General features: G+C 40.0%; 1 protein-coding gene across 1 annotated transcript in view; it reads right to left on the reverse strand.

Moving 5' to 3' along the window:
* plppr5a (phospholipid phosphatase related 5a) overlaps positions 1–6,668 on the reverse strand; it is a 43,459-nt gene extending 36,791 nt beyond the window's left edge. Inside the window, exon 1 of the mRNA XM_021589702.2 lies at positions 6,147–6,668. Coding sequence (XP_021445377.2) covers positions 6,147–6,350 — 204 coding nt within the window. The 5' untranslated portion in view covers positions 6,351–6,668. The remainder of the gene's footprint in view (positions 1–6,146) is intronic.
* Positions 6,669–16,166: the final 9,498 nt, after the last annotated feature.

Here is a 16,166-nt window from a genome sequence, read left to right on the forward strand (position 1 = left end):
CATGTATGTGAGGTGTATACTTCCATTTCAAAGTAGATTTGTTTAAGACTACCAAGAAACACTCTGGGTGACCCTGATACAGCCCAGTGCAGTAATTTTCCTGCATCAAATTAGCAATGTACACATTACTAACATGTGTTGTCAAAAATAGAAGTCTTGACTAGGGCTGTGGCGGTCACGAAATTTCATCAGCCGGTGATTGTCAAGCAAATAACTGTCAGTCTCAGGGTAATTGACCATTAATTAACATAAACACATTTAGCATCTCCTGGCTTCCAACACGCCACTGATACAGACCTTTGGAACATCTACATTTTAAAAAGTCTAATAAATCCATGTCATATAGCCTACACCTTTACAATAAATCCATTATTTATTTTAGACAGGTCTAAAGAAGCATGATATGAAGAGAATGTAGTCTATTTCAGAAGAACAGAATAGCATACTCTGAGTTGTCCTCATGTTAGGTCCTGACCTGGCTATGCCAAATGGCTGTGGCCTACACTAGTTAATTTAGCAAATCTTTAGCGGACAAGATTTGCTTAGAATTCCGTGGCATTATTTTATAGTATGAAGAATAGAATTGAACAAAGCTGAATATAATATTTTCTCCAAACAATGAGGGAGTGCGCACATACGGCTATTCTGTGTTGAGCAGTTAATAAAGAAATAGGTACTCCTATATGCTTAATTTAGAGTTATTAATGTAACTTTAGTTGTTCTACAAACTAGGGATGCACCGATATGACATTTTTGGCCGATACCGATAACCGATATTTTCCTTGTCCAAAAAACTGATAATGATACCCAATATAAAAATGTTTCGCGGCCTTTTAGGCCTTCTAGTACAGATAAATAGTTGAAACACACACACACACACACACACACACACACACACACACACACACACACACACACACACACACATACACACACACACACACTGACCAAAAAGTTATTTTGTTGGCATTTAGGCATGTCCCCATTACCAGTAAAACATAATCAAAACCTATTTCTTTCACTTACTTGCTGTGCTGTTTCATTGTTCATTTGTTCAGTCGTTTCATTCTCAACCAGGATTCCATCATACATGTCAAGCAGTGAAGTTTCAGCTCTGTCTGTCCGTGGCCTCTCTTCCTCGGTGCGCATGGTCACTGTGTCCATTTCCATCTTGTCCAGCTGTGTCTGTAACATTTCACATAAACCCTGTTTCTTGTCTGCATCGAAGTAGCGGGTATTGTTCCTAGCATCAAGCATGGTGGCGACACAGTAAAGAGGCTCAGAGAGAATGCCACCGAATCGCTTGTTCACAGCGTCTAGTAGAGTACTTTTAAGTTAACCCCATGGTCTGTGTCGGCAGTTTTGTTGAGCAGGTGTTTCAGTGCCATGACAGAGGGTATCACGTCTGCTGCAGATGCAGTTGATGAGATTATTTCTCCAGTCAGTTGTTCGAAATGGAGCTAGGAGTGTGTTCATGTCTCCAGGTTTCAAACATGTTCTCAAATGCCATTGAAATGGCAGCAGCGGTATGAGAACCAGCACATTCTTAAGCGTGCAATACAGCTTTCCTAAGTACAAAATCGACCCACTGTGTTGTCAGACTCAGTATGCTCATGGGGCTGACATCACAGGTCCATATGTCAGTCGTGAAGCTAATAGCAGTGACGCCCATAGCAAGTAGCTCATGGATGTGCATTTCAACAATACTGTGTAACTCCGGTAGCACAACATCTGAAAAATAGCGCCTACTTGGTAGTGTGTACTGGGGCTTGAGGTGCTCGACCAGTCGGCGAAAGCCAACATCATCCACGACAGAGAACGGTTGATTGTCAAGGGAAATACATTCCATTATCTTTGTGATAATGGATTTTGCCTTTTAGTTGTCTCGCTGAAATGTTCTTACTCTTTCAAATGACTGCTCGAACTTGTTGACTGCTCGATCCCCACAGCTGTGTTGTACGTGTAGCGCTATATTTTCCCTGGCGTCATTAATCATCTACCTACGTTATATAGGTAGGTACGTCAGCTTGACATCGGTTTTGCTTATTGGCGTTAAATTAGACATTGGGCCATTTTTAGCTAATATCTTCCGATTCCGACATGCTTACCGATATATCGTGCATCCCTACTACAAATGTTGGGCTATGTGTTTTGATTTTTAATACATTGAAAGACTGCATTATGCGACTCTAATGATGATTTGAAAAATGTTTCTTGAAAGGAAGGAGCTCTGCTTTGTTTTTCATGCGGGCTGTACACACTACATCAGTCACTCATTCACAATTTGACAAGCTCTTGATAATGCCTAACATTTCACAGCGGCATCCCCTTGTGTGGCCATAACGCACCCTAAAAAATCCATGCCTTTTGCGGCCAGTGGCCGTTGTGCCCTTCTCAGAGTGCTAAGCACTCAGAATCACCTCTCACATGGCTCTCCGTCATGTGATTGGGTCTTTCTCACAGGCTACAAGTGAAGACAGATACGTCGAGGATGCAACTGCGCACATCCTTATCCAATTCCAAGGTACATATTGACGATATTGGAAGAACTGTCCACATTTACTTTTCGTCATCCAAGAAGATGAGTAGACATAACGAACAGCAAAAGCACTAGCCTATGTCAATCTACTATCCCCCATAGTACAAAAGCCTACCTATTCTATTCTGTGTGAGAAATAAATATTCCAAACATAGTCTGGGACAGTTGTGGGATGCGCTAGATTTTTTACGCAATGTGGCTGACGCAACAGATGAGAACGTTTAGCTTAAAATGTTGACCAACTATTAGGCTATTTCTTCACATTATAAGTGCAGCAATGCGCACCTGGTAGTTGGCTATCAGCACGAATGTTCCATTAGCAGAAAACACCATTATCAAAAATGACTGCAAATGCAATTATGCATGTAATGCTTTTATTATAAAGGTGCATTTTTATGGTGAAAATTATCTTTTCCAAACTTGAAACTCACGCACTGCTTATGTATGTCAGTTAGGATCTACACCCATTGTAAAGCGGATTAATGTGCTTAATTTTAAGACGTTTTTTGGCTACTTTAGTTGTGATACAAACCGTATCAAAACATATAGGCCTATGGGCTAGGCTACATGAGGGGTGCAACTATGATTAGAAAAAGTAGCAAAAAAGGCATTGTTTCTTATGCTGGGCATCAATCACAAGTGATTATATATAATTCCCAAGTGATAGGCTAATATTGTCACCCATCAGACTATTCTTGATTTAATCTTGTCTTTACATATACAAAATAATAAGTGTGAAATTTGTTTTGACTTAGAATGGACCATTATGATGCACCTGTCTCAAAACAAGGGCAGTGGGAAAAAATACATGTCATCTATGCACTTAAATAGAGGATGGAGAACGTTTTTCACGTGGTTCCTTTTCATGTCAGCCAGGTAGGCTATACTCCAGTTGTAAATATAATACATTTGCTTAATATTAGGAAAGTTGAGAAATACATATAATATGCCTAGCCTATAGAAAGCTGATGGGATCCTCCTGTTTTTAGTAAAGGCCGTCACTCTGTTTTCTCACGCAACTGCATAGCCTATAGAAATGTTGCGCAACATGAGCTCATGGGCTCTCATGAAGTGTTTGATTAGATTTCCGATTACATTTGCATTGATGTCAGAGTGATTAGAGGGACAATAGAGTGCTGATTACCAGGCAGTTAGAAAGTTTGGTAGGCTACTAATGACCAGCATCAGAGCTTGGAGAAGCCTAATTACCGTGACTAAAGGGTCATAACTGGTGACCGCTGGTTTGGCGGTAATACAGTCACCACAACATCCCTAATCTTGACAACATAGATACTGTATAAAGCTAGCTCATCCTAGCCTGGGTGCCAGTCTGTTCCTGCTCTCTTGTCAATTCCACAAGGAATACTGCATTGTTGAGGAAGAGCTTGCAAGTAAGCATTTCACTGTACTGTTTACACCTGCTGTATCCTGTGCATGCGGCAAATACATTTTGATTTGATTTAAAGACAGCACAGCGGAAAACTGTGCCACCTTCTTTGATTTAGCTTGAGAAGTCAGTGTTTCAATTGTCTTGTGTGTGTGTGTGTGTGTGTGTGTGTGTGTGTGTGTGTGTGTGTGTGTGTGTGTGTGTGTGTGTGTGTGTGTGTGTGTGTGTGTGTGTGTGTGTGTATGTGCGTTCGTGCAAACGCGCACGCGTGTGTCTCGATGGTGATGCTTCTGCTGCTACTCTTTTATTGATAGCTGGGTCCGTCAATATCTCGCTCATCACAAATTCCCCCTCAACATGATATAGGGCCATAAGGGAGGTCCAGCGAACTCTAGGGCAAGGCTAAGCCGGTGAGAGACTTCAGTGGATGTTTCTGATTCTAATCTTCCTAGGATTTGGGGGTTGGACTGTGTAAGATATTTACCCCATCTAAGGATAAAATGGAATCCATCCCTGTACAGCCCAGGAACTGACAGAGCCAAGGATTTCTGTACTCAACTCAAAGGTCCTCAGACCTATACGCCTTTGGGCGCATGGTTGAAAAGGATTTGCATTCCCAACAATACGTAAAACCCACAAAGCTACTGACACGTGGTAGCCTACTAAACCATGGCAGTACTTCAGGTCTCAAAACAAAGGTGAGGTCACTGAACAAGCATGGCTAGCTCTCACTAGCTAGTCAACATCTGCAATACTACACTGAGGTGTCAAGTCAGGCTTTTTAATCTAGCTCTCTAGAGCAGCTTAGAGCAGCTGAGTAAAATGTATTTTTGAATGATCCTCCTAGCTGTTCCCTATCTATCTGCAATAAAAACTTGTCCTACGTTGGTATTGCTAGAATTTTTTCTCTCACTATCTTACCTCCAGTCTCAAAGGTAACAACTCTGGGGAAATGGATGGCAATGAGAAGGTTGGATAGCAGCGGTTACTTACTCAGTTTGGGATGGTGGAGGCGAGGCCTGCCCTGACTCAGTCGATCATAAATTCAGAGTTCTGTTACTACATTTGTATTATACACTCTTAGAAAAAAAGGTGCCATCTAGAACCTAAAATGGTTCTTTGGCTGTCCCCATAGGAGAACCCTTTGAAGAACTCTTTTTGTTTCCAAGTAGAACCTTTTTGGTTCCAGGTAGAATGCTTTTGGGTTCAATATAGAACAATTCCCAAAGAGGATTCTACATGGAACCCAAAAGGGTTCTCCTATGGAGACAGTCGAGGAACCCCTTTGGAACCTTTTTTTCTAAGAGTGTAGGCTGTTTAGTCTAGGAGGACACACAAGCACACAGATACACCCACCCATACAGACTCCTTGAGAAACATGTTGCAGCCTGAGGCGTGTTCTTACTGTTAATGATTTCCCATGTCAGAAGTTAAAAATGGTAGCAGGACTACAATGAATGACATTTGAATGAATGCATTTTGCTGTAACATCACTGCAGACTAACAGCCTCTGAGGACCACTAAAGATGACGACATCTCGACAAATGGACCATACCTTGACAGCCGAGAAGAGAGAAGTATTAATAACAATTCACAGACAGGTTTTGGCTGTTTTGCATAAATAAACTAAGTAGGTTTGGCAAATGGAAGTACCCATAATGAAAAATAATTCCATTAATAATCACAAATTGTTATGTTTTCTTGTAACCCAATGCATCTATCTAGCTGTTGTTTAAGCCTAACCCCATACAAGTAGAGTACAGCACCTGTAAGACTACGTTAAACGTGACATTATACCTCGTGGTTCTATTTGGCTGCATGGTGAGTTCGCCATTGTCAGGCATCAGCAGCTTGAAGAAAGACATCTATTTATTAATTACAAAATTATGAAACACCTGAATACATCCATGGGGACTGTCAAAGGGATGCAGTAGTGACTGCTCCACAGTATCAGACGTGTAAAAGCAAGGGAAATATTGAATGGCTTATCAATAATATATGGCTGGCACAACCAATCTCCATCGATTATTTACCAACGTAGCAAAAACAAAAATTGAGCAGGTAACCTCATTGAGGTTAGAGTGCCTCTTTCCAAAGGGATAGCTGTGCAACTGCTGTAACCTAAAGTTTGACATTTGTGTTGTTCATCTCTGTACAATCGGTGTGTCCATTAACTTATGCCTTACTTATCCATACATTTGTCCATTTCCCAAAACTCACCAGAAGCGACGGCACTCCGCAGACCACTGCATAGAGTATGGCAGGAGGAACAGCGCTGGACGCCTCTGGTCCAAGGTAGGGCTTCGTGTATGCATTGTCATAGCAGAAAAACCCTTGGACGTGCACGTTGAAAGTGTCGGTGTACTCAAAGTAGTAAGCCAACATGACAGTCCCTGCCATGATCACCAGCTGGAAGTAAAGCATGATCACAGAGGTGAAGCGAACCGAGCCCCACGAAAACGACGGGCATTAGAAAAGCCCGGTTGAATGGAACCCCCCAGTCGCCCGGTTTTTAAGCTACTGCTGTAACCCGGGCAGTGCTCCGTCTCGCTCCGCGTTCCTTCCACATCTATCTCTCGTTACTACAAGGGAAGATAATCCATAAAACATTGTGTTGAGTGAACAGGCGAGTTTTCAGTCATGACCCCACTCAATAGCTCCGCGCAAAAGTGAGGGGAGGGGGTTAGAAAATGCACGCGTGGAATGGAATGGACTCGATGGCGCGAGAGATATGCGTGGCGTGCAGCCCTCCTCCCGCCTCGAGCTATGATGAGGGACAGCGCGCGCCAACCATGAGCCAATATTGCGTTTATTGTAGTCCCAAACACTTGTTAACGTTAATGTGTGAGCTAAATAATAAGCTAAGGGTTAAAAACACAATTCTTGAAAAAAAAAACATATTGTTTGACATCAGTTTGATGTTTTATGCATATCATAAAAGTATACAGGTCAGTAGCAGCCAAATCCTCACCAATGACTCATGCTCTTCAGATGTTAATAGGCTATGATATGCTCTAGGTAATCTACAAGTGTGTGTGTGTGTGTGTGTGAATGTGTATGTGAATGTGTGTTTGTTAGTGTTTTGCTAGACCAAAGGTCCTGATGTTGATGATCTACTATACTGTGCATTTCAGGCCATGAGTTCTTTGACTTAGATAAATTATCCTGTCAGCCAAAATAAATTGAATGGAGAATGTCCTTCACACACACACACACACACACACACACACACACACACACACACACACACCTGGTCATCTGGAGTCTAACATTAGGATGATAACATGATCAAATGTTTTTTTTTATTTTCAGATAATACAACAATTCTTGAAATGTTCTCCTAAAATTCACTAAAATGTTGTGCACAACATCTTTAACAACCACCACAGAACATTCCCCTGAGGTTCTTATTAGGTTTCCAGGTAATGCAATAACAACATGTGTTCTGGGAATGTTCTTGCAACATCAGTCGAATCAGCACAACTGGACAGTTTTTGTGTAATTAGACGTTTCGGGGCAACCCAATGAATGTTCTGGGAATGTTGACAGAACCACTTTTGGTTTGCTATGGTTTGCTATGTAACCTCAAGCTCAAGCACTTGATTACTAGCTAGATAACTACAGATACTGTATCTTGAAAAGAGAACGATTTCAGAAAATAATGGTAAGACTAAATGTGACTGTAGTTACTCCTTCCGAACAGCATACTTCCTTCCTTTACATCCATGGACAGAAAATCATTAGAGAGATAATATGAAAATCATTAGAGAGATAATATGAAAATCATTAGAGAGATAATATGAAAATCATTAGAGAGATAATATGAAAATCATTAGAGAGATAATATGAAAATCATTAGAGAGATAATATGAAAATCATTGTAATAGTGCTCAATGAATGCAAATCCTACACTAATAAGATGCTTGTAGAATAATAAGGCAACGTTTGCCCAGTGTGATCTGACGCATAATTTGTGGAGTGGTTGAAAAACAAGTTTTAATGACTACAACCTAAGTGTTTGTAAACTTCCGACTTCAACTGTGTATCCAATCTTGTGTTTATGTCTGTCTTCTTCTTCTTCTTCTTTTTCAGCAGCAGCAGCATTTCTGTTGCCACTGTTATTGCCACTGTCCTCCCCACCGTCCTCATAAATCCTGTTGATGTCATCATCTTTAACAGTGTTATCCTTGTAACCACTGATGTAGAGAGGGTTTCTGATGGTGATCTGATGAGAGTTTGGTTCCTAATAGTCCAACCTAAAATGTGCCAAATGTGCTGTGACTGTCACAATCCCTCTTTCTAAAAGTTGTGGCTCAGCTAAACAAGGTGGGTGCTCCATAATTTATTCAGCAACCTCATGATTATTTCAAAGGAAACCAAGTATTGTTCCAGTGGCAACCCTGAATTTCTTTAATCTTTTGGTGTATTGCATAATAAACACGGCACCCTTTCTAAGTAAAAGGGAGCAGATTGGAAGTATCCTACAGTAGCCACATATTTTTGTAGATGATGAATATCAGATTATGGATTAGGAAAATCAGATGTTGATACTGTTATGTCGTTCCCCTCATCATCGAGAACAAAAGGTTATTGTGATGATAGTACAGCACAGAAACATTGTACAGTGAATATGGAATGTGTTTACTGTGAATTAATTGAATGTGTATGGGGAATGAAATACTGTATGCTACAGTAACATCAAGACTGATAAGGTGTCTTGTTTTCCTAGTATTTACTACTGTCGTATTCACCAAGAAAAGCTGACACTACTCAAATTCAGATCACCTTGACAATCAGGTAGATTTAATAGAAGGGCGATCTTAGACATATTCAGTAACACTTTATATTGTAGAAATGGTTAACTAAGAGCATTTCCCTCTTGATAACATTAATTAATCGTGATTTGTTTTAGTTCCCTCATTTTAACAATATTGTGGCATGTCCGTGCACCCTCTAGTGGAATATGACGAACAGGAAAATATTTGTTTATTTGCATGTGGAGTTGAGACAGAGAGTAGCCTACAAATGGATTTGTCACAGTCCCGAAAATAACGCAGGGTAGCTCAGTCAGCGAGCGAAACTAAACAGTCATCTTGGTTCAGTTACTGTATTTGTCCTCTATGGACACTCTTGGTGTGATAATAATTTATTTTGCTTAGTTTTTTTGCGGTTGCTTAGTGCCTAATGTTTAGGTGGTGGCCCAGACAGGACTGGATTGGAGACAATTTAGGGACAGAGAACTGTGAATAATTGCTTTGACAAAACTATCTAATAATAAGAAGAGACAGCAAACACATTCTCCTCCTTTCTCTTCCTAAAGGTCTCATCCTACTGATGAGTAATTTAACTAGGAAGCCTTTACATAAAAATGAGGTTGTGTTAATATGAAGGCAAACACTTCTGATTAGCAGCTATGGGACTGGTTTAAGGTTTAGCCTGGTCTTTCTAGAGGAAACATTGTTTCCGACAGTCTTATTCTTCATCTTCACATAGACCTAGAGTTAGCTAGACCCAAGGGAACTACACAATCCCGCCGTCTACCCTTCGGTGTGGTTAGACTTGCAGTCTAGACACTGAGTGAGAAGGTCGCAGTGGTGAAATTGGATTTTCAGACACCTCCCTACTACTAATTATGTTCTCTTTTTCAGGGGTTATCAAACTTTACCAACTTAGTGATACTCCTGTGGTCACCTTGTTGTCACAATGCAAAAGGTCAGATGTTAAATCAACAAGGTGTAACCGCAACAATCTGCGATTCAGAACGACTGAGGCGGACGACGGCAGAATCTCAACTCCAAAGTTCATTACTACAGGACAGTGTACTGTACAGCGACCTTATCAGGAGCAGCCACTTCCCACTGGAGAATCACGAAGGCCTAACCAAAACATAAGAAGCCCAAAATCCTGTAAGGGGAAGGCTGTCCTATGCAAACTCACATTTTCTTGCCTGTGCAGCCATATTGACTTTTTCAATCCAAACTTTAGAACTGTAAATAATAGGGAATAAATTGGAACCAAAGGAAAATAGACAACTCCATTGTTTAAAAAAAATCCCAGCCATAACTTCCAAATATTGGGGTCCTAGTCCCCTTGGTTGAGATTCACTGCTACACAATGTTGCATCATAACAATTATGAGAGTGGTTAGGGGCTACTTTTACCTACTCATCAGTTTGTTCCAACATGATCCCCTGTGTGTGAAATGTACCAGGTCACCATATTGGAAGCTGGTCCAGGACGGGATGTACCCCTTGAGCATTTCTTGTACTGGACAACTGTTTGACGCTGTTACAAAATCATTAATAATAATTTGCTTTTTCCCCCATGTGAATACATTCATTAAGATATAAAGTGGGAACATACTGTAGATACATTCAACTTAATTCATGAGTTGAATCAAAACCTATGTTTAAACCTTTTCTCATTCTTTGAGTCTTCACAGATTATGCAAAAATCGTGTGACTTTAAACACTAACTTTCTTTCCTTACATTTATGATACTGTTGTTTGTTGTTAAATCATATACTAAGCATTTAACAATTGAATTACACATTGACCTTGATCCTGTGAACCTCTTGTGTGAAAACCAGTGGCGATTTTAACATGTAAATCTTGGTGGGGCAAACAAAACAAAATGTGGGATGCAGCAAAGCCACACAACACAACACTAAGCAATACATTGGTGACAAACGGTGCCCACAAACTGTTAGGGCCTACATAAATCTGTTCCAACAGCAGAGTCCCAACAGCAGTCTAAACACTTGGCTTTCAGCGGAGCCTTGTCTGGCAGAAAAACAGTTAATTTAGCCTAATTTATTGCCTTTTAAAAAAACATTGCTGATATGGCAGACTTGCTTAACCAAATGTGGTTCCTACCGACAATTGAGATGTACAAACTACGGCATAAGGGGACGACAGGCGGATAAGAGGCAATCCGTAATTTTGATTAAGCCATTAATGACCGAGCGACAACGGACATAGTCAATATAACTATTTGTTCAGCAATTTTGAAATGTAAAGCAACAGAATTCAGAACATGTGCCATTCTTACAGTAGAACTGTCAAAGCTGTACAAAAAAAGTTTGCAAACGAGCACACACCGGGACACGAACGATACCACGTTGGTAAAAATAGACCAAAATGATTAGGGTGAGGCACATGGGCTACTAACAGCTTACTACACAACATACACTTAGTATTACTTTCTTAGCGACAGTATACATATCTCTCTGGCATCCTACATAATTTATGAAGCACCATAAGACATATTTGGACAACATTGTTATGATGTGCTTGAACAGGAAAGTGGCGCGGCGGTCCTTTTTGGGCAAATTTGTAATCAAAAAGAAAGATGCCGGATTTACAATTCCGAGTTGAATGTCCACTCAAAACATATTTTCCCAGTTTGAGCTGTTTATTCCAGACTTCCCAGTTGCAATGCTTGCAGTTAGCCACTGTCACTGATTAATTACAAAGCACTCAGTTGAATTTGCGATATCCAAACTGTTGTATAATGTTTATGTCCAATGGCCGATGAGCACTGATATGTTTTATCTATATTTTCTCTTCACTATTTCTCTTCATATGACAAGGATTAAAAATGATTTGCCAGTAGACTTGATTCATGATGATGACTACTAGCTAAGATTGTGAAAGTAAGATATTGACATGATCAGCCCAGTCAAAGCTACTGTACATATAGCGTGATTTGACGTAATTTCTGTGGCCGATGACCTTGAGCCTTCTTGGAAGGGAACTTGTTATGTAACTCTACGGCAGCACCAAAAGGGCTCACATTTTTTATGTCTACCCTTACTAAAGGCGGGTGACGTAGTGTCCCCAAAGGTGACTTAACACTGAGCCGATCACGGTGCAATGCTGAGCCAATCATGGTGCAATGCTCCTATTTTCTGCTGGCCTGTTCCACCACCACAGAAAGCACTGAGCTAGGGTGAAACACCTGCATTTTGGAGCTGCCTGTTTGTATGCGGCTTTATTAACTGAATTATATATATACATTTTTTTTACATTGTTTGCATACTGATATTAATGCTAAAATAACATGCAAAACAGGCATGAAACTTCGACGTTTCCTTGTTTTTTAAAGACAAGCACATTTCTTGTCCATTTAAAATAACATCAAATTGATCAGAAATAAAGTGTACACATTGTTAATGTTGTAAATGACTATTGTAGCTGGAAACGGCAGATTTTTAATGGAATATCTACATATGCGTACAGAGGCACATTATCAGCAACCATCACTCCTGTGTTCCAATGGCATGTTGGGTTAGCTAATCCAAGTTTATAATTTTAAAAGGCTAATTGATCATGAGAAAACCCTTTTGCAATTATGTTAGCACAGCTGATTAAAGAACTTCAAACCCGCCAGAAACGTCATTTACGAGTGGTTCGTTTTCTGAAGCTGCAAACAGGAAGAGGGTGAGTCCGTACACAACTTTGTAACCCGTTTGAGAGAAAAATTCGCCACTTGTGAATACGGGGGATTGAAAGATGAATTGATTCATGACAAAATAGTACTGGGAATTGCAAATGAGGATACGCGCCGGCGTCTACTGAGAGAGAGAGAGACTTAACATTAGTAACTGCCATCGAAATGTGCCGCACTGCTGAAGTCACTGACATGAGAATGAGAGCAATGGAAATCGAAACCCCACGCTCCGACGTTGATACTGTTCACGCTGTTGCCAGTCAGACATTCAGACAAAACCAATCGAGGCAGAGTAATACACCACGAACGGTGAACACAGAGAGCCCCATAGCATGTAAATACTTTGGGAATACACACAACCGTGGCAAAGAGCACTGCCCTGCCTACGGAACACCATGCAGTGCTTGTGGAACTAATAATCACTTTGTGTGTCTCAAAAGCAAAAGAAGGGTGAGTGAGGGCAAGATTCACTGTTGATGATGTCACTCAATGTTCAGAGCAGAACAGTGAAAGTGACATTTACATGCATGAATCCATTGGGGCTATACACTCAAGAGGGAAGAAATGGTTTGTGACACTACGATTACACAACAAGCAACAACAATGTCAACTGGATTCCAGTGCTACATGCAACGTAATGAGCTACAAAGACAAAATCAATCTGGCACCTGACACACAACTATTGCCCAGCGATACTAAACTAAAGCTCTACTCAGGAGAGCTAATGAGCTCTATGGGCATCTTTGAGCCCGAATGTGTTATTCAGGGACGCAAACACAAGCTGGAGGTTGAGATTGTGAAAACCCGCCCAATTTTTCAGTTTTTGATTTGTTAAAAAAGTTTGAAATATCCAATAAATGTCGTTCCACTTCATGATTGTGTCCCACTTGTTGTTGATTCTTCACAAAAAAATACAGTTTTATATCTTTATGTTTGAAGCCTGAAATGTGGCAAAAGGTCGCAAAGTTCAAGGGGGCCGAATAGTTTCGCAAGGCACTGTATATGTTTGGCTTGTTTGGTATCTGAGCGCCGTACTCAGATTATTGCATGGTTTGCTTTTTCCGTAAAGCTTTTTTGAAATCTGACACAGGGGTTGCATTAAGGAGAAGTGTATTTAAAGTTCCATGTATAACACTTGTATTTTCATCAACATTTATAATGAGTATTTCTGTAAATTGATGTGGCTCTCTGCAAAATCACCGGATGTTTTTGGAACTACTGAACATAATGCGCCAATGTATACTGAGATTTGTTTATATAAATATGAACTTTATCGAACAAAATATACATGTATTGTGTAACATGAAGTCCTATGAGTGTCATCTGATGAAGATCATCAAAGGTTAGTGAAGAATTATATCTCTATTTCTGATTTTTGTGACTCTTCTCTTTGGCTGGAAAAATGGCTGTGTTTTTCTGTGACTTGGCTCTGACCTAACATAATCGTTTGTGGTGCTGTTGCCGTAAAGCCTATTTGAAATCGGACACTGTGGTGGGATTAACAAGAAGTCTATCTTTAAAATGGTGTAAAGTACTTGTATGTCTGAGGAATTTTAATTATGAGATTTCTGTTGTTTTGAATTTGGCGCCCTGCACTTTCACTGGCTGTTGTCATATCGATCCCGTTAGTGGGATCTCAGCCATAAGAAGTTTTAACTTGTCCTCTGTTTATAAAAAAAATATTTAAAAAAGAGGAAGATGACAACTGAAGTAAAAAGAAAATGTAATACTTTTTCAATTGTTATGACTTGACTGTTAAGAACTTAATGTTATGCCGTTATGTTTGCACTTTCTATTGAAAAGGATGATGTTACGGAGTCTAGTTGATAGGTAATCGACTAGCTGGACTGTTCCCCGGACTCCGAGTGTAGGGATTTGTACAATGCATGAACAAGGCTATTGAACTTGAAATTTGGTGTCTGTCTTTATTCCTTTATCCAACATATAATACTGAAAAAGATATTGACCAATACCTTGCACTGCAGTCTTTCACCACAGGACCCTAGAGGTATTACAGTCAATGCTAATGAACTGAATATTTGTATGTGAATTTCCATATATCAATGACACTAACAAAATGGTTGAATTGTTCAGCAACATATCCAGTGAACATGACTTTAGTGATGAAACTTACAGTTGAAGTCGGAAGTTTACATACACTTACGTTGGAGTCATTAAAACTCATTTTTCAACCACTCCACAAATGTCTTGTTAACAAACTATAGTTTTGACAAGTCGGTTAGGACATCTACTTTGTGCATGACACAAGTAATTTTTTCCAACAATTGTTCTCAGACAGATTATTTCACTTATAATTGACATTTCCAGTGGGTCAGAAGTTTACATACACTAAGTTGACTGTGCCTTTAAACAGCTTGGAATATTCCAGAAAATTATGTCATGGTTTTAGAAGCGTCTGACAGACTAATTGACATTATTTGAATCAATTGGAGGTGTACCTGTGGATGTATTTCGAGGCCAACCTTCAAACTCAGTGCCTCTTTGCTTGACATCATGGGAAAATCAAAAGAAATCAGCCAAGACCTCAGAAAAATAATTGTAGACCTCCACAAGTCTGGTTCATCCTTGGGAGCAATTTCCAAATGCCTGAAGGTACCACGTTCGTCTGTACAAACAATAGTACGCAAGTATAAACACAATGGGACCATGCAGCCGTCATACCGCTCAGGAAGGAGACGCGTTCTGTCTCCTAGAGATTAACGTACTTTGGTGCGAAAAGTGCAAATCAATCCCAGAACAACAGCAAAGGACCTTGTGAAGATGGACCTTGTGAGGAAAATTATGTGGATTTATTGAAGCAACATCTCAAGACATCAGTCATGAAGTTAAAGCTTGTTCGCAAATGGGTCTTCCAAATGGTCAATGACCCCAAGCATACTTCCAAAGCTGTGGAAAAATGGCTTAAGGACAACAAAGTCAAGGTATTGGAGTGGCCATCACAAACCCTGACCTCAATTGTATAGAACATTTGTGGGCAGAACTGAAAAAGCATGTGTGAGCAAGGAGGCCTACAAACCTGACTCAGTTACACAGCTGTGTCAGGAGGATTGGCCAAAATTCACCCAACTTATTGTGGGAAGTTTGTGGAAGGCTTCCCGAGACGTTTGGCCCAAGTTGAACAATTTAAAGGCAATGCTACCAAATGCTAATTTAGTGTATGTAAACTTCTGACCCACTGGGAATGTGATGAAAGAAATAAAAGCTGATAGAAATAATTCTCTCTACTATTATTCTCACGTTTCACATTCTTAAAATAAAGTGGTGATCCTAACTGACCTAAGACAGGACATTTTTACAAGGATTAAATGTCAAGAATTGTGAAAAACTGAGTTTAAATGTATTTGGCTAGGTGTATGTAAACTTCCGACTTCAACTGTAAAACAAAAAAAGTGACTCATCAGATTCATACATCTTTGCACTACTCATATACTGTATATATATTTTTTTGTGAAACATGTCATTTAATTAATTGTCAAAGTTCCAAGATGAGGTAAGATTTCTCAATTGCTGCATATGATTTAGTGCTAATTGACTTAGTAATGAACTGCAGTTACTGTCAATGGTTAGCTGACTGATATATCCTAGCTACCTAGCTAACTATTGATAATCTTATTAAATGAGGCTATACAGACAAAACAACAGCATCTATTGCTAGACTAGAGATATCAGGGACCTCCCGAGTGACACAGCAGTCTGAAGGCACTGCATCGCTGTGTTTGAGGTGTCACTACAGATCCGGGTTCGATCCCGGCCGCGACCGGGAAACCCA

The sequence above is a fragment of the Oncorhynchus mykiss genome, chromosome 28 (assembly GCF_013265735.2).
Source record: "Oncorhynchus mykiss isolate Arlee chromosome 28, USDA_OmykA_1.1, whole genome shotgun sequence".
Classification (NCBI taxonomy): domain Eukaryota; kingdom Metazoa; phylum Chordata; class Actinopteri; order Salmoniformes; family Salmonidae; genus Oncorhynchus; species Oncorhynchus mykiss.